This window comes from Schistocerca americana, chromosome 1, assembly GCF_021461395.2.
Source record: "Schistocerca americana isolate TAMUIC-IGC-003095 chromosome 1, iqSchAmer2.1, whole genome shotgun sequence".
In the NCBI taxonomy this organism is placed as follows: domain Eukaryota; kingdom Metazoa; phylum Arthropoda; class Insecta; order Orthoptera; family Acrididae; genus Schistocerca; species Schistocerca americana.
Window position 1 is genome coordinate 291289121 of NC_060119.1, and position 21650 is coordinate 291310770.

At 41.8% G+C, this 21650-nt stretch overlaps 1 protein-coding gene across 5 annotated transcripts in view; it reads right to left on the minus strand.

Moving 5' to 3' along the window:
- The window catches only part of LOC124622113 (organic cation transporter protein-like), a 252790-nt gene that overhangs the window by 82359 nt on the left and 148781 nt on the right, over nt 1-21650 (minus strand). Inside the window, exon 1 of one of the 5 annotated variants that reach the window (XM_047147725.1) lies at nt 5693-5753. The exons of 3 other annotated variants lie outside the window; for them this stretch is intronic. In XM_047147725.1, the coding sequence (XP_047003681.1) occupies nt 5693-5727 (35 nt within the window). In that variant the 5' untranslated portion in view covers nt 5728-5753. Of the gene's footprint in view, nt 1-5610; nt 5754-21650 lie in introns of those variants that run through there. One more of the 5 variants, XM_047147734.1, reaches the window with a different exon arrangement.

Below are 21650 nucleotides of genomic sequence, written 5' to 3' on the forward strand. Positions count from 1 at the left end.
GATGTAAGAATGAAATAACACAAAACTAGTTTCATGCCTCAGATTGGATTTAACGTGCACAAAGTTTTGAATTTGTTGAGAACTGCAATGGAGTTGCTAAGTCATTTATAAACTACATTTTTGCCTCACACCGGATATTACGTGCGTATTTTTCTTGTACAATTAGGAAATGGATAAAGAAAATTTTCAAGATCAGTACCTTACAAATCCATAGTAAAACTGTCAGCCTTTTGTTGTGCGTAGCCGTCTTGACATCCGCGGATCTATTTTGGAATTTTCTCAGGAATCATCCATAAACTAAATGGTGCTTCCATAAACCCCCCAAGGCGTACCATAGACCACATATAATATAAAAAGAACCAATTAGTTTGCTCCATTTACCTAAGCTGAAGGTGTGTGTAAGGTTCAAACTCTGGCCCTGTACTGTAGGATAGTTTCAGGAAGACGATCCTATTTCATATAGGAAAGGTCCCTAGCCCAAGGGCTACCGAAAACGCTTGACCCTACCTTTCTGTCACCAACTGAACCCGAGGAATGAGTCTCGGAATAATTCTGTTTTTAAGCGCTGTGTTTTGGGACGTATTACGTAGTGCATGTTGTCGCATGCATGCCGACTGGGGAAACAATGACGCACGTCATCCGCTGTACATGATTTCGAGCTTCATTCAAAGGCACATAAAATTTTCTCTGCTCTATTTTATTTCTTACACTTGTTCAAATCATTTCACGAAACATGTCATTTTTTTTATTTTCAAGTTTTTTCAGAAAATATGATCGTATTGCCACCTCATTTGCTTTCCTAGTCCCTTCTGTTCTCGAAACGCCTTAAATTTTATGCTTGAATCAAAGAAAGCCTTTTTTGATTGTTAAATATCACGCCAATGCAATATTTATGCTCAAAATAGTTAGGCTTTGAAGAGATGAACTTTTTGACACTTCGTTTATATAGCAAACAGCTGTTTGTTAAATATTTGAATTTCCTTCAGATTCCTAAGTCTTCTTAATCAGCGCGGTTGCTTTAAAGCAATTAATTTGTTTCAAAAATAGTCAATTTGATACCTATCTGTCAGTTTCCCACTCTTCGAGTGGCTATGAAACTTCGGATCATAAAACATAGTGTAATTTACAGGGAGTGGTGTTGTTGCTCCGCTCAAATTTCGACAAAAAAGAGGCAACTGAGGACTGAATTCTGGAGATTTGGACTTTTAGGCAGTCACCCAATTAGTTCTGAACACTTCTGTGACATTTATCTTGACACACTGTCCAAATGCTTCTTGCGGGTTGTTATAGTTCGCCGTGGGTTTTCTTTCATACGTTACAATCGCTGAGCTGCGTTACTTGATCTGTAAGATTCCATAGCGAGCTGGGTGTATTAAGAATTTCATTGAATCCTAAGAAATTCTGCTGCTGCTGCTGCTGCTGCTGCTGCCGCCCCTCTATACAATGTAGCTCCTCAGACTCAAGCAAGCGGAGTGATATCGACAAATTTTTTCAAACATCTGGAAGACCACGGTGTCAAACGAATTGACAATGAGAGTCAGGAAGATTTCGTCATATTTCCTTCCTCGCCGTGAACAAATCTTAATAAAATATTTAGATTTATAATGTACAGAATGTAGGTACGTTCACGTGGTGTACTATAATGCTAACAGCCCTCATCACACAACATAGATAAGACAGTCGAAATGTGAGAGAGTTAACTACTAAACGCCACAATTACATGTAAACGCGTCTACGCACGTGCCAATTTATCAGAGTGTTCAGTGAGTTATGTTCTACGAGATCTCGCTTGGGTTTCTACAGAAACAAAAACTAGGGTTTACTTTAGATATGTAAATAATCAAACTGAGTGGAAGCTGTGGGCAAAGGAGTGGTCAATACAAAGAAATAAATTCACTTACGCTCCGTTACCCAAGGAACTGGGAGTCGACGATTATCTCAGTTATCTAAGAATGGATGAAACTTGCATTTTGGGGCTACTGAACATGATCAAGCCATTCTTAACGAGAAAGCCCACAGACATGAGAGAGGTTGTAGGCTGCGAGGAGAGGCTGCTAGCTACATTACGGCTTCTATCCACTGGCAGAAGTTAAGATAACTTCAAATTCAGTGTTTTTGCATCCCCACAGCGACTATCCAAAATGATTCCAGACACCTGAAAAGATGATTTATAGTTGCCTAAGGAAATACGTCATGGTAAAGCAAAATAAATGAAAAATAATTATATAAACTTTTATTTATTTATTTACGTATGTAGCATGAAAGACGCCCCTGTAAGTTTAAGAAATCCGTTGCAAATAAGAAGAGGAAAGACTACAAATGGTGATGCCGACATTTAATAAATACAACTGTTAGAACTGTAAAAAATCCCACACTTGGCTCTTCATAGCAAAAGGCTTGGATATAGGCTGGATTTTAACAAAACAATGAAGCATTTATACTTTATGAACAAACATCCGTCGATCTTCTGTATTTCGGTTTTTGGACTTTAAATGAAATCTAAGATCTAATCTGTCCGTATTTCTGTTTTAGATTTCATTTTCGATGAGTATCGGAAATTAAAACTAGAAAGCAAAATACAAAAGGTTTCTTTATAAAATATGTGTATCTTTTACAATGTTAATGTACCACATGAAATACCGAGCGCGGTGGCGCAGTGGTTAGCACACTGGACTCGCATTCGGAAGGACGACGGTTCAATCCCGCGTCCGGCCATCCTGATTTAGGTTTTCCGTGATTTCCCTAAAATCTCTCCAGGCAAATGCCGGGATGGTTCCTTTGAAAGGGCACGGCCGACTTCCTTCCCCATCCTTCCCTAATCCGATGAGACCGATGACCTCGCTGTTTGGTCTCTTCCCCCAAACAACCAACCAACCAACCAACCACATGAAACCATAGTGAATTCATTAAAAAATGAAATAAGCGCTTCATTTCTTGCATCTCTATTGCTAAACTCCTCACACTACATGCCCCACAAACATCTGACGTCTTTAGATTTCTCAAGAAACTTCTCCTCGCACTCTGTAATGTATGTTAGAACAGCATTTAATCCGCGCCCGGTGACAGAAGACGAATCTTTGCTGGGCGGTTGTCACGACAGCGCTACACACGACACAATTTGTCGGAGACGATTGGGCGGGGAGGGGAAAGGGGGGGGGGGGGGGGTCGTTGGGTGTTGCTTCCCGACCGAAATCCAGACAAGAAAAGCTGGTCGGTCGGCTGCCCAAACCACGTACAAACGTCTAGTTTGCTGGTCGGTCGGCGCGTGTGTAGAAGCCTTTGGGCTTCCAAGTCATATCAGACAAGTAATAAGAGAACGACAACTCTAAGGCGGTAAGGTAAAATTGTGAGTTGTCCCCTGCAAGAAAAACAAAATCCAGTTTAATGGCTACATAGTGTGTGTCGATTTCCCTAGCCTCACGAACGAAGGCAGACAGGAGAAAATACAAGAAAATTCTATCTCCTACACCTGTTCAGTAAGGTCCTTGGGCAATGGAAGACACCATTCGTTCCATATGGTACGTGTAAAGAAAATCTCTTGCAAACGAAATTAAATGAATGAGATTTTAAGCTAAGGCAGCAAGGTGGTGAACTTCTGACGTTTCATTAATTTGCAGCCTGGGAGTCACGGCAGAATCTTCTGGCAAGCAATTCCAAAATATCGCACTGAAAAAGTATTCTGAATGTAGAGATTTCTGTACTGAAGATTTAAAGAAATTGTCTTCAATCATGATGAAAATTATATTATTTGTGATCTACAGCTGAACAACACAAGGAACTTATATCGCACATGGGAAAAGGACTCCTCTAAAAGATGACGAAATACATCTACAGATACAAGGCGACCAGCCACTGCGTAGTTTTTGCTATTACTGAAAGACAAATATGAATGTCTGCTCGCAATAGTATCGCAATACATCCGTGCTTCCTGAAACAGCCACCTCACCTAATTGTACTAGATCACGTCGTGTAAGGACTCTTATGTTATAGTACATGGATAGGATAAATAGTCATCCTAAGTCGACCTGGTTAAAAACAGAATTAGGATATCCGCTTGGGCTCTACTGTATTACAGAGGCATTAAACAGACAAAGAGAGAAGTACTAAAATGTAAGAAGATATTTCAAAAATATGTGGAAAATTACACGAGTGGAAGTACTTTGAAAATGACTGTTTACATATGCACCTAATGAGATGGTGAAATCGTTAAAAATATTGCGTTAAAGTATACGAGCATTGATGGTAAACTGTGACTACAGTGATGCCTCTCTAGCTTAATCTGCACAATGTGATACTGAACTTCATCAATTCATTCAGATATAGCAGTGAAATTTAATCACATGTCTGCATAGGCTAGCGTTGTATTAAGGAAACTTCTAGTTTCGTCACTGGTCAGAAAAAAACTGTACGTGGCGAGAGTTAGATACATCTTTTCAGTGGTGGGTAAAACTGCTTATTTTAATTGCTTTTACGCTACTGACAAGAATGTACCAGCAGTTTATTTTCACAAAAGATGCTGCTGCAATACTGAGGTATTCTATACCATTACGAACTCCATTGTCGAGCAACACATATTCACGGAAGCCTGCAAGTGAACCGAAGTGAATAAGCTGTTTTCTTGCTACTACTTTTGACAAGTAGTTGTTTTGATGTCAAATAATTGGTATTTAGGACATAACACAGTATGCTACGAACAAAATGTAAGAGACAATGGTGACCGTAATTTCAGAAATGAAAAAAAAAATTAACAACCGATCACTCAATATTCGTCAAAAAACTGTAAGAATCTGCGGAGGGCAGTTAGGTTCTGGTAAAGAAACAGACGACACTTTACGTCTTGAAAATAAATCTAATGTAGGAAAGAAGTATCAGATAACTGAAAGGATGAAGTTCAAATGGCTCTGAGCACTGTGGGACTTAACATCTGAGGTCACCAGTCCATTAGAATTTAGAACTACTTAAACCTCACACATCAATGCCCGAGGCAGGATTCGAACCTGCGACCGTAGCAGTCGCACGGTTCCGGACTGAAGCGCCTACAACCACTCGGCCACCGCGGCCGTCGAAAAGATGAAATATCTTCGATACGAATCCTCGGCTTAGACCTGTGACGTATAGAATATGACAACTGTAATGATGTTATTGGTGATTTTGTTTCAAATCAGTTAAGTTACAGATCAGTTTGTCACCACAACCAGGTGCTTTTTTTCTCATTTGTTGTCTTCGCCAACTGACTACTAAACTATGAATATGTGCACTGAAAGATGACATGACAGCAGATAACATTATGTCACTGGCCAAAGACGACGACGTGTGTCTAACATTCCTCTTGATCCAATTAAATCATAATCCTGGACTCTTTTACAAGTGAACATCCACCTAAGTCTCTAACTTAATGAAAAGAATTCGTAAACAATCTCTCTCTCTCTCTCTCTCTACATCCATAACATGAAATTGCAACCTTTCTCGGCAAATTTCGCCTAAAGAATCTTCCCGTGTTTATTAGTGGAGCTATAGGCGGGTCGTGATGTGTAGCTTCTTCAGATCATGAGCGAGAAACTCGCAGAGTCGCTGCATCACGAATCACGAAGAAGTAGTTATTCGAAATACCTCGTCAGCCTGTATTAGTGCAGTAGCTATGAAGTAGCCCACACCACTGCGATGGAGAAGCGCCTCACGTGGGCGGACTTACGACTCTGCGGCTGCGGCGTCGGAGGTGAAGCTCATGGTGGGTCGCCGTGCCGCGACGCACTGGCTAGTGGCCGACGCTGCTCAGCGCTGCACGCCCAACGAGGCCTAAGCGTCGCTTTGTCCTCGAGGCAATATTCGCGCCGCGACAATCACTCGGTGCAGCCAGGCACGCCGGGGCGAAACCCAGGCCACGTGTGCGCCCTCTCTGCCTGGTTTTAGCAGGGGAGTGACAGGAATGCGATCTCCGCAAGTCCAAATGAGAAGCACTAACTCATGAAATGACGAAAATAAAAGGCCCAGCAAATGCCGCACACAGGAACGACGTAACTGAAGTGCTTCATTTCTAAAGGCCCCCGCTCCCGCCGGAGGTTCGAATCCTCCCTCGGGCATGGTTTTGTGTGTGTGTGTGTGTGGGGGGGGGGGGGGGGGGGGGTGTTCATCGCATGAGTTAGTTCAAGTAGTGTGTAAATTTAGGGACTGATGACCTCAACAGTTTGGTCCCTTAGGAATTCACACGTCTTATAAAGCCCGTTACACAGTCACCAACCGACCGACCTATCGACAAATTTTTCGTGTGTAGGCTCTTTGGCCAATCGACCGATTAGTTATTCTTGTCCGGATGTCGATCGGGTATCACTACGCGACAGCAGCCCCTCTCTCCCACGCCACCCAACAAATTGTGCCGTGTGTACGTAGGGCAGTCGTACCAACCGCCGACAAAAGTTGGTCTTTTGTCAATGCGAGCAGGATTAAATGCTGATCTAATATACATGACAGAGTGTAAGAAGGACGAAACTTTAATGACGAGAAATCTGGAACACGTCGTGGAGTCTAACAGCAGAGATCCAAGAAATGAAGCACTTGTTTCGCTTTTCTAACTAATCCGCAAAGGTTTCGTATGATACATAGAGTAAAAGATGCCTATTTTAAGGGATAAACGTCCGTCGACCTATATTTCGGTTTCTAGGTTTTATTCTGGAAATCTAAAAACCGAAATACAGAAGAACTTGATCCTAAATTTCATTTCCGATTTACGTCGGAAGCAAAACCTGAAAACCGAAATATAGACAGTCAAGAGGCGTTTATTCGTAAAATATACTTGTTTCATTGTTATAAGTATTAAAATACAGCCTATAATCACGTCTTCCTATGAAGAGCAAAATGTGGGACTTTTTTCACAGTTGTAACAGCTGTTAAAAGCTTAATTTCTTACTTACGTATTTTAATCATTACATGATGTGCGCTACTACAATTTGCAGTCTTCCTTCTAATTTGAAATAAGTTTCTTAAACTTATAGTGGCATCTTTTACGCTACATAAATAAATGAAGAAAAATTACTTGAATATCTTTTGTCTTATTTATTCTGCTTTTCCATGCTGCATCTCCTCGCGTTGCATGTTTCTGGGATCATTTTAGATAATAGTTATGGATATACTAAGCACTGAATTTGAAGTGTTCTTACCTTCTGTCAGTGGCCAGAAACTGTAATGTAGCTAACAATCTTTACACGCAGTTTTCATCTTCTCTCATGACTGTTGTCTTTATTGTTAAGAACTCTTTGATGATATTCAGCAGCTCCGAAATGCATCCTTTATCCTGTCTTAGATAATTACGAAAACCATCGGCTCCAACTCCCTATGTGACGGAGTACGGATGACTGACTTTCTTTCCATTAGCCACTTATTTGCCCACAGCTCTCTCTCCGCATTTTTTGGACCTGTTACCTGCAAACCAGCCAGGGCAAACCTCAGCTTTCGTTTTTTGGTAAAACTAAGCAGGATCTCGTAGAAAATAAACTCAGTTAACTTAAGGTAAACAAAACGCAACAACAGGGCAGCGCTGTAATCGTAGAGTTTAGTCGGTCGGGATGTGTGCTGGCTACCAACGAATTGGTCAGTCGGTCGGGATGTGTGCTGGCTACCAACGAATTGGTCAGTCGGTCGGCCTGTAAATTGGTCCGCGTGTAGGGGCCTTAAAATTTTAAATACTGGCACGCAACTCTTCAGCAGTACAGCTCCGTACCTCTCCAGACATAAAAAAGCTCCAATTTTTTAAAATTTGTGATAAACTTACATGAGGTTCTTTTAAAATACTGTTTCGAAATTCAAGTTTTTAAAATATAATTTGTTATCACAGTAATAAAACCACAATATTAACTATAAGCAACAGATTCCACCGTCAGTTCTTGTAAAAGCGTCTCTTTGCTCTCTAGTTCTACTCGATACATAGCGGCACATGTGACCATGACGTCGTTTTCAACTGCTGACTGCCTGCCCCCTCCCCCCCCCCCCCCCCCCCACACACACACACACACACACACACAGACAGAGAGAGAGAGAGAGAGAGAGAGAGAGAGAGAGAGAACAAAGTAATGTATCGGTACGAAGTGAACAGGCAGAAAGTGAGACGAATTTTCGAATTAAACGTAGCTCAAGTAGTTTGTAATCTGCAACGCACACGTACGAAGCATGTGAATGAAAAAGATGTGATAGTTAATTTTCGTTCTTGTTTGTACACTGGACCTACAGGGGTCCTTGTAGCAATGTGTGTTACTATAAAAGTAAGGTAATTGGCAAATCTTCGAATTAACTGGTGAAACCTAAGATTACCATTGCGGTGTGGTAAAACTCCCAAATTTCTCGTTATATGCATAGATTTCGAACTTTTACCAAGACATATTGATAAATGCAAACTGGTAAAAACTGGATCGAAGATTCCCGTCTCCGTCGTGCAGGTTCAGACAAGTTTCATTGTTGCCAGTTGTGTGTTCAGTTAAGTTTCTTTGCTGGAAATTATGAGTTCTCAGTCAGCTCACCACTGCATAGTTTCAGTCAATATCGAGCATCGTGCGTACGGTTATCTTTGCGAATCGTTTTAGTGGTGTTTCTTATGCAACTTTGTATCAGAATGAGTGATGTTACGCGTAACAGATTTTACGCACTTTTAAGTGAATTAGTGAGTAAGAAAAATGACAACAATTTTTATGTAACTGCTGGGCAATATAATATTCTGTTAAGTGAAGTGAAAAATGTAAACACCGTTTCCAATTAAAAATCTGTTCGCTACACACATTTGAAGCGACAAGATGTTCTCAGCAACAGAGGTGAAGAGAAACTCATAGCACCGCTGTCTACTAGAAAAGAATAAATTCGTTATTACGTTTGTTTTGATGAGCTGTTTAACGTAGTACATTGCTATAGGTCATCGCGGCTGAACACGGATGATTGTTGAACTGAATCGTAAGTACAAGAATGTGAGGGTTTAATCAATCGTTACTTATTTGAGATTAAGTGAACCATGCGAGAAAAAGCAAAAAACATTGGAAAGGGGTGTTATAGTGAAACCTATCAAACCCAGTGAAATGAATTCATAACGTCAAATTGACCTAATCGACATACAAGCAGAAACAGACAAGAAGTCAAAGTTCATACTTGTATACCAAGATCATTTGACAAAATTTGTTATCCTGTGCGCACTAGATTCGAAAAGGGCTGATGAAGTAGCATATCATCTTTTGGACACTTTTACCAGCTTTGGTGCCCCAAGCATCCTTCATTCTGATAATGGTAGAGAGTTTTGTAACAAAGTCATTCAAAGTTTATGTGCGTTGTGGAGTGAGATAAAGATACTCTACGGGAAGCTGAGTCACAGTCAGTCTCAGGGATCAGTCGAAAGAGCAAATCAATATATCGAAAATATGTTATCAACTTGGATGGAAACAAATGAAACTTCAAAATGGCCTGAAGGGCTGAGGTTGGTGTAAGCAAGGAAAAGTAGGGCTTATCATGGGGGGATCAGATGTTCACCATATGAAGCCATGTTTGGGATTCCAATGAAAATGGGAATTGCGACCTCGGTTGTTGCACGTCATTTAATAACAAATATAAACACTGAAGAAGACTTGGAAACAATGTTAAACACCAGTTACACTGACTCAAAGGAAATTGAAAATGACGGTCAAGGAATTGGTGCTAGTGAATCAAGCACTGGAACAGAAGGAACGGAGGTAGAAAGTGCGGCTGCAGCTGGTGAGGAAGCACCAGAGACACAGGATTTGACGACAGTTAACAACGAGACACAGTTGCCAGCTAATGGTTGTGGCGAGACGCTGAAAACTTCCAGCAGCGTTAATAAAGTGAAACTGATCCGAGAAGCTGCCAGATAAGGTCTTCAATTGCAGGTAAAGAAAATGAAAGCAGCCTCATATAACAAAATTCCAAATCCTTCAGTTGGACAGAATGTGAGGATTAAAGTAACGGATGTAGACAGAGCAAAAACTGAAGCAAAATCTGTAATAGCAGTAGTGATAAATATTCAGGATGACGAATTTTATCAACTTGGTACCAAAGCTGGTGAACTGAAGTCATTGTACACTAGGAACCAATTTACATTGCGCAAGGAAAATTTTATCAACGTCGAATAAGTAGCAAGAGAAGAAATTAGTCTACGGAAGGTGGTTGCCAAACAATCTTTTGTTGGAGGACAAGGGTTTAAAATGTGCAATTGCTTAAAAAAGCGTTCAACTAAAAAATGCTTGTGTGAATCGGCTTCCATATTATGTACATCGAAATGCCATAATAGTCAGCTTTGTTGTAACAAAATTCAACGTTCACAAGGTAACATTTTTAACTACATTTTTCCCTAATATGGAACATCGCTCATTAGAATCATATTGGAACTCAAGAATGTTTCAATTTACAATAAATACAACCTATTTCAATAAATTGATAAGCTGTTTTTTTTTTTAAACTGAAGACGGTTTCACCAGCTGGTATCGGTACATCCTAAGATTTAGTAACGACTCTTGATAAAAGTTCTGAATATATGCATATAATAAAGAAATTCGAACTTTTAACACACCGTGGAGCCACGCAGAGTGGCCGCGATGTTTGAGACGGCATGTCGCGGACTGCGTGGCCCCTGACGCTGGAGGATCGAGTTCTGCGACGGGCGCGCCTGTGTGTGTGTGTGTGTGTGTGTGTGTGTGTGTGTGTGTGTGTGTGTGTGTGTGTGTGTGTTCTTAGCATAAGTTAGTTTAGGTAGTTTGTAAGTCTAGGGACCGATGAGCTGAGTAGTTTGGTCCCTTAGAAATTGACACACACACACACACACACACACACACACACACACACACACACACACACAGTGATGGTAAGTCTTAGGTTTCACCAGTTAATTCTAGGATTTATCAGTCATATTACATTTAACATGTGCACCGGGTCCCTGACTGGGTACGTATTGCTTCATTTTTCGAAGACAACTCCACCTGAAAAATTTATAGAATGTGACGTAAACGTCTTAAAATGATTTACCTGTCACTGCCATCAAGGGAATAAAGGAAGCGCAAGATGAAGAAGAAGAAAACGAACTGGGAAAAAGAGATACGGAAAAAGGAGGGAAGCAGAAAGAAACGTACAAGTAAGAAATACAGTGTTCCTTCCATTGTTATTCTGTTATTTACTTTCATCGTTCCAAACAGTGAAAGGAGAACAAGTTCTTCCATATGTTACCTCCTTTGACCCTCTTAATAGCTCCTTGACAGTGGGATGTTGACGTGCAATGGAAGAAAGAAAAATTAAAAGAAGAAGAAGAAGAAACGAACAATTGCAAGTAGGACTCTAGCTCTGAGGGTTCCGTACGAGCTTAATTATCTTTATAGACAGCTCATCCGTAGATTTTGGTGAATGAATTAGTGAATATCATAAGATGTGACAAAATTGGCCGCACTCTTCATTCCATCGACTTAGAGACTTAAATTTTTTTCCCTGCTAAAGGCCCCTTGATATTTGACATAAATTTCAATTTGATACCTGTATCCGTTGCTGGGGGAAAGGAGTCTTAAGAGATGGACTACAAAGTACAGTAGAGGAGTGTCCGTATAGCTTGATGCAATGTTCCTTCGGACATCTGCACAGGAGATACCAACGATCGCCAGCCATATTAAATTATGAAAAGTACTTTCAGTCTGCGAGTACGGCTGCACAACAGCTATATAGTTTACTATAATTTCCCACTCTTCGCGAGCACTCGCCTTAATCACTTCTGCTACCTGACGAGAAAAGAAAAGCCTCTCCCTGTGCAGGAATCACGTGTTATGCGAGGCACTAGGTAGGACACATGATGGTTTGGGTCGGTCCTGGAAGAGTGCTCGTATAGTTGAGGTACTTAAGGTGACCGCTCACGAAAAGCGGAAAAACCCTGGTTTATGTCCCAATCAGACACAAATTTCTGTATGTTCTTAGTAAATTGAATAGATGATGTGCAACCATATGGGCACACTGCGAGTACATTTTATTGGAACAACAAAGTGATCCTATAAGGGTTCCGCTTTTACCGACTGAGGTACGAAACCGAAAAAAAGTGGTTAAATATAAAATTCTTAGAAAAATAACACAGTTTAATCACTGAGAACTGCTCAGTGCGGTCTATTGTAGCTAGGTCCAACGCAGAAGCGGGCGAGACGGGCTGAGAGCGCCGTGTCGCGAAGTCGAGTCCTGCCCGTGCTGAGGGGCCAGGTCGGGACCGCTGCGTCCGCCGGGCGCCGCCTGCCCACGGCGCGAGGGCGCACCCACACGGCGCCGTGCTGGGATGGCATCACTCCTTGACATTACGGAGCGTCTCACAGCCGCTCCGCGATGAACTAACACGGTCCTTACTCGACTTGCACTCGTCGCGAATCTCTCGCCCAGCGCAAAGTTCCGGGCGACCGGGAAAGAGAGCAGATGACTCCCGTATGTAAGGAGGGTACAAGAACGGACCCGCAGAATTACAAAAAAATGGTTCAAATGGCTCTGAGCACTATTCGGCTTAACTTCTGAGGTCATCAGTCGCCTAGAACTTAGAACTAATTAAACCTAACTAACCTAAGGACAGCGCACACACATCCATGCACGAGGCAGGATTTGAGCCTGCGACCGTAGTGATCACGCGGTTCCAGACTGAAGCGCCTAGAACCTCACGGGCAGAACCCTTAACGCCGGGTTGCTGCAGAATTCTTGAATACATTCTAAGTTCGAATGCAATAAATTTTCTTAAGTTAGAAAAGCTTCTGGGCATAGCTGATCTTGCCCCTTCCTCTCACGGTAATCCTACGAACTATGGATGAAGGGAAACAGACATCCTAGACTTCCGGAAAACTTTCGTCACAGTCACCCGCTATAAACAGGCTCCCACGTATGTGAATGGCTCGAAGTCTTTAAGAAATAGAAAACTCTACCTTTCCGTGTTCATCAGACATAAGTGTATCATCAGGAGTGTCCAATGGAAGTATGGTATGACTGCTCTTGTTTTCTACACCGGCTGTCCCTCCATATGGAAATGAGCGTACGGCATTGTGGGCCGGGAGTCCCCCATTCGAGGAAGTTCGGCCGCTGAGGGTAAGTACTTATTGCATTCGAAGCCACATTGGGCGACTTGCACGTCGGAGATGGGGATGAAATGATGATGAGGACAACACAACACCCAGTCCCTGAGCGGAGATAATGTCCTGCCCCAGCCGGGAATGAAACTCGGGCCCCGTGGCGTCGCATCCCGCCGCGCTGACCACTCAGCTATCGCGGGCGGACGTGTCCCTCCTATGAGTCGATAAGGGCATTTTTTGTTCTATTTCTGAAGATATTGGTAATTTCGATTTTGTAATGTGTAGCTGGAGTCAGTCCAGACAAATGCTGCCCATCACGCCTTTCATCGACGCCCAGGGTCAACGGAAAGAGTCGGTTTATTTCCCATTACAAACAAAATGACTTTTTAAGAGGAATTTTACGTGCTCTCGCTGGACCCGTCCCACATTAATGTAGCGCGGCATTTGTCTTAGTGACATGTATTAACAGGAGTAGTGAAGCACGAAGAATAACCACAGCGATAGCGCCCACCTTGTCCCGTGGTGAGTGCTACCGCTATTGGCTGGCTCTGAGCACTATGGGACTTAACTTCTGAGGTCATCAGTCCCCTAGAACTTAGAACTACTTAAACCTAACTAACCTAAGGACATCACACACATCCATGCCCGAGGCAGGATTCGAACCTGCGACCGTAGCAGTCCCGCGGTTCCGGACTGCGCGCCTAGAACCACTAGACCACCGCGGCCGGCTACCGCTATTCAGCAGAGCTGGTCAGTCGCTGCTGGACCACTGGTTATTCTTCGTGTTTTACTGTCCCTATTAATACATATCGATAAAATAAATGTCGCACTAGATTAATGTGGGACCGCTCCATCGAGCGGCACGTAAAATTCCGCTTTAAAAATTATTTTGTTTGTTAGAGGAAACAATCTCTCTTGATTCTGGGCGTCCCATGAAAGACTCCATGAGTAGTATTTGTTCAGGCCGACTTCGACCACACACTGAAAAAACGAAATTTGAGGTACCTGCCGAAAAACTAGAGAAAAATCAGCCTGACAGCTCTTAGGAGGGACACCCTGCGTAGGTACATGAACAGTCAGGTAGTATGAGAAGAAGCCTGCGACAGTTTGGTAATAACGCTGTCATGTACAGGAAAGAATCGTCGTTGAGTGAATGTAGAAGGATTCAAAATGACTTAGACAGAATTTTTATTTGCTGTGATGAATGGAAGCTTGTTCTAAATATAGAGAAATGTAAGATAATGCAGCTGAGTATGAAAAACAATCTTCTAATTTTCGAATACAGTATTAGTGATGTGACGTCGATTAAATATCTAGTCGTAACTTTACAAAGGGATATGAAACAATCATCTTGGGGTTGAAGCTCTTTTTTTCCGTGTTTGCTTTAACAATACGTATGTTTTTGGATAGGGCCCGGCTTTAGCAAAACACAGTTTTGTTTTTTAACCCAAACATGTTTCACTGCAGTTGCAGCATCTTCAGTGGGCTTTTATTTTTCATCTGTTAAAGATAAAGAATGTTCTTTACTGTAACTATTAGTTTTAAATCGTAATTACAGATATTTGAAAAAACACACAAATTATGAATTAATGCCTTTTTACCACATGGTGTGGTTTTCCTGATGTGTTTCTACAGTGACTGTTTTGTTCCACAGTCTGTCATCTGCAACCACTTATACCTTAAAGTAGATAAATTGTTTAAGCCAAGATTACTATTTGAAAAATTGTTATTTCTATGCCTGAAATTATTTAATTCTGTGTGTGTAAAACAGTACCATTACAGAGAGCTGCGTAGTCATCTATCACTTGTTTGCCTTCCACTATGGCTTTTTGTATCTGATACTTTTCTTCAGTTATTAGTTTTTGTGGGGGGTCTGTTGCTGCATTTGAGAATTTTCAGATCCATAGTGATGTTTGTTGGGTTACGTTTGTTCAGCAAATGTGGAATGACAGCTGTTACTATGAAACGACCATACGTACTTGCTGTCTTAGGGGGCGGGGGGACAAATGTCGACTTCGATTTACTGGACAAATTTTAGGAAAGTGTAGCTCATCTATAAAGGCCACTTGAGTACTGCTTCAGTGATTGGGTTCCTCCTCCTGTCGGGTTAAAGGAAGACATCGAGGCATTTGATACTCATGCTATTAGATTTATTACCAGTAGCTTCGATCAACAAGCTATTATTACGGAATTGCTCCTTGAATACGAGTGGGAATCCCTGGAGGTGGCGCTGAGAAAGCATAGACAACCGGCATTTCCGACTGACTACAGAACGACTCTACTGTCACTAAAGTATATTTCTGTGAGGACCGCGAAGGTAAGAGTCATTAGGGTTCGTAGGAATGCTCACAGGCAATCCCTTTCCCTCGCTCCATTTGCAAAGGAATAGGAAAGGGAATGTCTTGCAGTGGTACTTGATGCCTTTCGCCATGTACCATATGGTCTTACCCGCATCTAATAGATGCAAGACCATTTCAGCTGCAGGATTTTCGTAAAATAAATGCAGGATTTGACATAGTAATTACGTTTTGGTCTATAGACTGAGTAATTCTCATCATAAAAGAATAACGTGGAATGTATGTAAACTTTACTAGTTAAATGACTTGTGTGGATACCAAAGCCTCGATAAATTTAAAGAAAGAGATCGTTCCCACCAGCCTATTGTTAAACGAGTATGTTATTCAGCACTACTAGCTAGTTTCAAGCGTATTCTCATTCACAAGTGCACCGGCAAAAATAAGAGTGTACCAAAAATTAAATTTATATAAACTAGAAACTCTCTACAGCAGCAATGAACTTTTTCTCAGAGACGCACTCTGCCGGCCCGTGTGGCCGTGCGGTTCTAGGCGCTTCAGTCTGGACCCGCGTGACCGCTACGGTCGCAGGTTCGAATCCTGCCTCGGGCATAGATGTGTGTGATGTCCTTAGGTTAGTTAGGTTTAAGTAGTTCTAAGTTCTAGGGGACTGATGACCACAGATGTTAAGTCCCATAGTGCTCAGAGCCATTTGAACCATTTTTGACGCACTCTGACTAGTTACATAGGCGTGGATGAGTTATCTTCGAAAATAGAATAAAACAAAATCGCATGCCATGCCCATTACGCATGTCATGGTAGTCAGCGGACATGAATCAAGATATGTAATATGCATTTATTGCCTCTGAAGAGAGACAGCGATACACAGGATTCAGTCAAGCAGGCTAATCAGTAGCAAGCTGGAAAACCATCATGGCTGCAAACAGTAATAATAATAATAATAATAATAATAATAATTAGGAGTTAATACACGACGTTAGGCAGAAAACGTAAAGTCGCACCGGAGGGACAATGATACCACAACACGTGGAGATCTGGACCAGTTTTCGACTCCGACTGACATTCTGTCCCGCGTCTACGGCGTGACGTCACGGTCCCAACTGTTTTTTGCGTGCTGGCGGTTTCGCGCCGCCACTGCCCTCGCTTCACATTACAAACCACACTCGTGGCAGGTCTAGCTGTACGAGTTACGAACACCGGTGCAAACCGGCTAACACCTCAAGAGTACATGAAAGTGTGACGAATCTTTGGCGATGCCTTTCTTGAAATCTGTTCTCACGCCGTTCCAGAATATTTTGGAAACGGGCATTAATAACGTCGCTTTTAATGAACTAGGTCATTGCCATGAGACTGCTACTGTTATTGAAAAAATTCCTTTGCGAGTTCAGATGGCAGGATGGTTTTGTATCTTCTTTATTGGAGTGCGTGAGACACTGGCAATTGCCAACCTGGAAACTATTTACGTTTCGAAGAAGATATAGCAGAGGTTCTAATATTTCATTAACGTGACATATGCAAGAAACGGTAGTTTGGCTTAACACTATATCTGTAATGTTACATTTTAATATTCTTAAGGTCTGATTTCTTTTGCTCTGAGTGCAGTCATGTACCCGACGAATAGTTTATACATCTATAAAAATGGCACTACATGTACTGTTCAGCTGTAAGAAAGATGTGTAATCAAATTCGTCATTCAAAAAGTTGTCGAGAAAACCACTGCTTGTTGTAGTCTTTCAGCTTTTGGCGACACATACCGCAAATGACTATCTTCACTTTGGTATTTTCCCCCTCCCTCCACACACACACACACACACACACACACACACACACACACACACACACACACACACACACACACACACCCCCCTTGAAGTCGTAATGCTTAGAAGATTCATCGGCAGGAACCAAAGTAAAATTAGGCAAAATAACTGCGAACAACGTTCACTGCAACCGTTATTTTGTCCACAGAAGGGACTGATAGCATTGTCGTAAGGTACTTGATGAGTCATTTGCATTTACTGCTGTGACATTGGCATTGGTCTGAAGCGCTAAGATCTCCTCAGTCGTTAAAACCATATTGAACCTTTTTTTTTGTTTTTTGTTCCTCGCGAGTAAAAGCGCAGGGAGAAACAGATGAAAAATCGAAAGATGGGGTTTCTTAGATAGGAAAATGAGGACATCATGCCATAAAATGCAGTCTTTCGTTGCATTTACATCTACATCTACATAGATACTCTGAAAATCACATCTGAGTGCCTGGCAGAGGGTTCATCGAACCACCTTCACAATTCTCTGTTATTCCAATCTCGTATATTTGGGAGCATACAAAAAGATATCTCAGATGTTGACTCATTTAAATATAGAAGCTGATGCCGCTGGAGAAACATAACCACGTAACAGCCAATACTAGGTAGCAGATTCAGAAGAATTACAAATGAGTTTTTATTTGTGTGAGTCGTCTGTTCTTTCAACGTTTTCGAGAAAACAGACTCCATTTTGATCCAGCAGTCATTATAAATTAAGATGCAAAGGAATTATAGACCTTGGCTGCCAGTGGACGCTGATTTAAGTGAATGGGAAGTTGTTTTTTTTTTTTTTTTGCCGAACTGGGATTCGAACCTGGGTATCCTGTCTACTAGGCAGATGCCCTGAGCACCATGGCATCCGGACACAGCGGTCGTCGCAACTGCACGGAGTATCCCGTAAGTCTCCCGTCAGACGCAAATCCTCAATTTATCCACATTAATGTAGTGCTCCTTGCTCTTTATTCTCATTATTTGTGGCACTCTTTCCATTCCCATAACGGTTAGAGCCCAGTGTGCATCCGCACTGAAGACATCATTGGCCATCCTTGCCTTAGTTATATGTATGTGGTGTCTGTTCTTTCAGACATGTCCGAAAAGAATGTTATTAACATGTATTATTGCAAGCATATGTTTATCTTTTTGGCTAATAATACCTCATTTGTGACTTTTCGCTGGTCGTAATTGTGTTTTTCTTTTCTTTTTTTTTTTGTTTCTTCAGCGACTTCAGATTTGTTAATCTTTAAGTATAGATTGTACACAGAGATGGAGTTTTATGCGCAAATGACTTTGTTGCAGTAACCGTCAAAAACTTTCTCCATATTCTGAAACCATTTTTATGCGCGTTCATATTATCCGTGGTTTCTAAAAATCACTCAATGAGGGTATAACGTCTTCTAAAAGGACACGGCCTATATACTTCTCCATCTGTCCTCAGTCCGAAGTAGTGGTTTGTCTCTAATGACTTTGTCGTCGACTGCTTGTTTACTTAATCTTACTTCGTTTCAATTAAAGCGCCCAGGTAACTGATAAATTCAGACGACGACACGCATTTGGTGACTCGTGTAAAGTCAGAATACGTAGTGTTTAAAACTTCAAATAATTTCCAGCAGAATCGTTCTGCTGCAAAGGACAGGTGTCTCTATTCATCGTGGTCCACTTAACAAGAGCACGTAATATTTCGTAAATCGTTAAAGACGTCTGAACAGTAGTTTCTACAATGCATGATGTGCTTATGGGGCACATAAGTAAGAGTAATGTTACAGTGTGCAAGGCAGTAGAATCAACTTCGGCTAGAGAGTTTTTCAAATCACTACTCAGCCATTCGATATCGATTCCCCATGATTCCTCTAAATCATTAGAGGCATACGAAGAACACTGAAATTTTAACAACTGAGCTACAGTCGTGTAAGTAAGTACTAGAGGGGAACAGCTGTGCTTATATAAGCAATACGAAAAGTGTATAATAGATCACTTGTCAAGAAATATGAAATGTGTGGGCCATACGGCGAATATGAAATGCCCATAAAAGAGACATATCGTTGGCTAATGGTAGCTGACATGTATGAAGGTGCAATGACACAAGTCAGAAGCAATGCAGGTGCAACACTGGCATTTCCAGTGAGAGTAGGACTACATCAGGGATCTAGCCTCAGCCTATATCTCTCTGACCTTGTCATGGATGTACTAGTCAAAGGTGTGAATAAGGAGACACCTTGGAGCATGATGTTTGCCGATGTTGTAAACTGCGAACCCACCGAGGAGGCACTTCAAGACAAGCTTGAACAGTGGAGAAAAGCTCTAGAGGAAAGGGGAACGAGAATTAGCAGGGTGAAAACAGAGTGTAAGTGTACAAAGGATACCAAATACCTATACATTAACCTGCAAGGAGAACAACTGACGCTGGTCAAGAAATGTATATACCTAGGCTCTTACATGCAAAGTGACTGAGGACTGGAGGCCGAAATACAACACAGGATAAATAGTGGATGGATGAAGGAAACTGAGCTGAGTACTGTATGATAAGAAGGTTAGCTGCAGAATGAAAGGAAAACTTTACAAGTCTGTGATGAGGCCTGCGATGCTGTATAGCCGAGAAACTTGGCCAATTAAAATGGTTCAAATGGCTCTGAGCACTATGAGACTTAACATCTATGGTCATCAGTCCCCTAGAACTTAGAACTACTTAAACCTAACTAACCTAAGGACAGCACGCAACACCCAGCCATCACGAGGCAGAGAAAATCCCTGACCCCGCCGGGAATCGAACCCGGGAACCCGGGCGTGGGAAGCGAGAACGGTACCGCACGACCACGAGATACGAGCCTTGGCCAATTACGAAAGTCCAAGAGAAAAAGATGGAAGTGTCAGAAATGAGAATGTTAAGGTGGATGAGTGGGGTGACACGAAAGGATAGACTAAGGAATGAGTACAGAAGAGGAACAGGGAAAGTGAAGCCCATAGGCAAGAAGATCCAAGAAAGTAGGATAAGATGATATGGACATATGCAGAGAAGAGGGGAGTACTACGTTGGGTGAAGAATTGAAGACCTAGAAATCGAAGGACCAAGGAGAAGAGGAGATGGAAAGACAAGGTAGCAGGGGACCTACGGGAGAAAGGATGGCTCGGAGAAGAAGCACTGGATAGGCGTTCATTGAGGAGAAGGATCCAGCAAACCAACGCCGACCCTACATGACGTGGGAAAAGGCTGAGATGATGATGATGATAATCATATTGTTGGCTAATGGGATACTAAAGGCACTCTTAAAATACGAAATGTAAATTTTAACGGTATTCAATAGTTCTTGAACCGAAAGGTGCAGTGGTGAAGCCTGTTAATGTTCGTAAAGTAATACTTCACGATAATAGGCGAAGAATGTTTAATTTCAGTTCATTTATGTGACATTTACTTGACAATGGATATGTAACTCTGCGGTGGAGTCTGTACCGGTCGAGATACTTGACCCTGAATAAAGAAAAGTGTGAGGTTATTCACATGAGTACTAAAAGAAATCCGCTAAATTTCGATTACGCGATAAGTCACACAAATATGAAGGCTGTAAATTCAATTAAAACTTATGGATTACAATTACAAATAACCTAAATTGGAACGAACGCATAGATAATGTTGTGGGTAGAGCAAATCAAAGACTGAGATTCACTGGCAGAACACTTAGAAGGTGTAGCAGATCTACTAAAGAGACTGCTTATATCACACTTGTCCGCCCTTTTCTGGAGTACTGCTGTGCGGTGTGGCATCCGCATCAGGTGGGAGTTACGGATGACATCGAAAAAGTTCAAAGAAGGACGGCTCGTTTTTTATCATCGTGCCATAGACATGATACGTGACTTGGAGTGGGTATCATTGAAACATAGGCGTTTCTCGTTGCGACAGGATCTTCTCATGAAATTTCAATCGCCAGTTTTCTCCTCCGATTGCGGAAACATTCTGTTGGCACCCACCTACATAGGGAGAAATGACGATCACGATAAAACAAGAGAAATCAGGGCTCGCAGAAAACTTTAAGTGCTCGATTTTATCGCGCGCCGTTTGAGAGTGGAACGGTAGTGAGACAGCTTGAAGGTGGTTCATTGAACCCTCTGCCAGGCACTTTATTGTGAATAGCAGAGTAATCGCGTAGATGTAGATCTTCTAAAACTTTACGACCAACACTGCGACGGGTTGCGTCTCTCAACTCTTCCCATGAGCTCTCAAACAACTGTAGAACGAATATAAATTACTTTTTAAAAGGATCTATAATATTTCAATAGCTACAGTTGTTTACCGTTTTAAACGTACAGTAAAGGAATCGTCCCCTTGTGCGCTATCCATAGCCAGTAAACTTGTTTTAAATATTGAACTGCTTACAAAATATTATCATCCATGGTACCTCCTACACTGTAGACTGAAAACTTTGCACCGCTTATCCCTGTTATAATTGAATATTAAATTCACACTGCAATAACTATCAATGACTTTT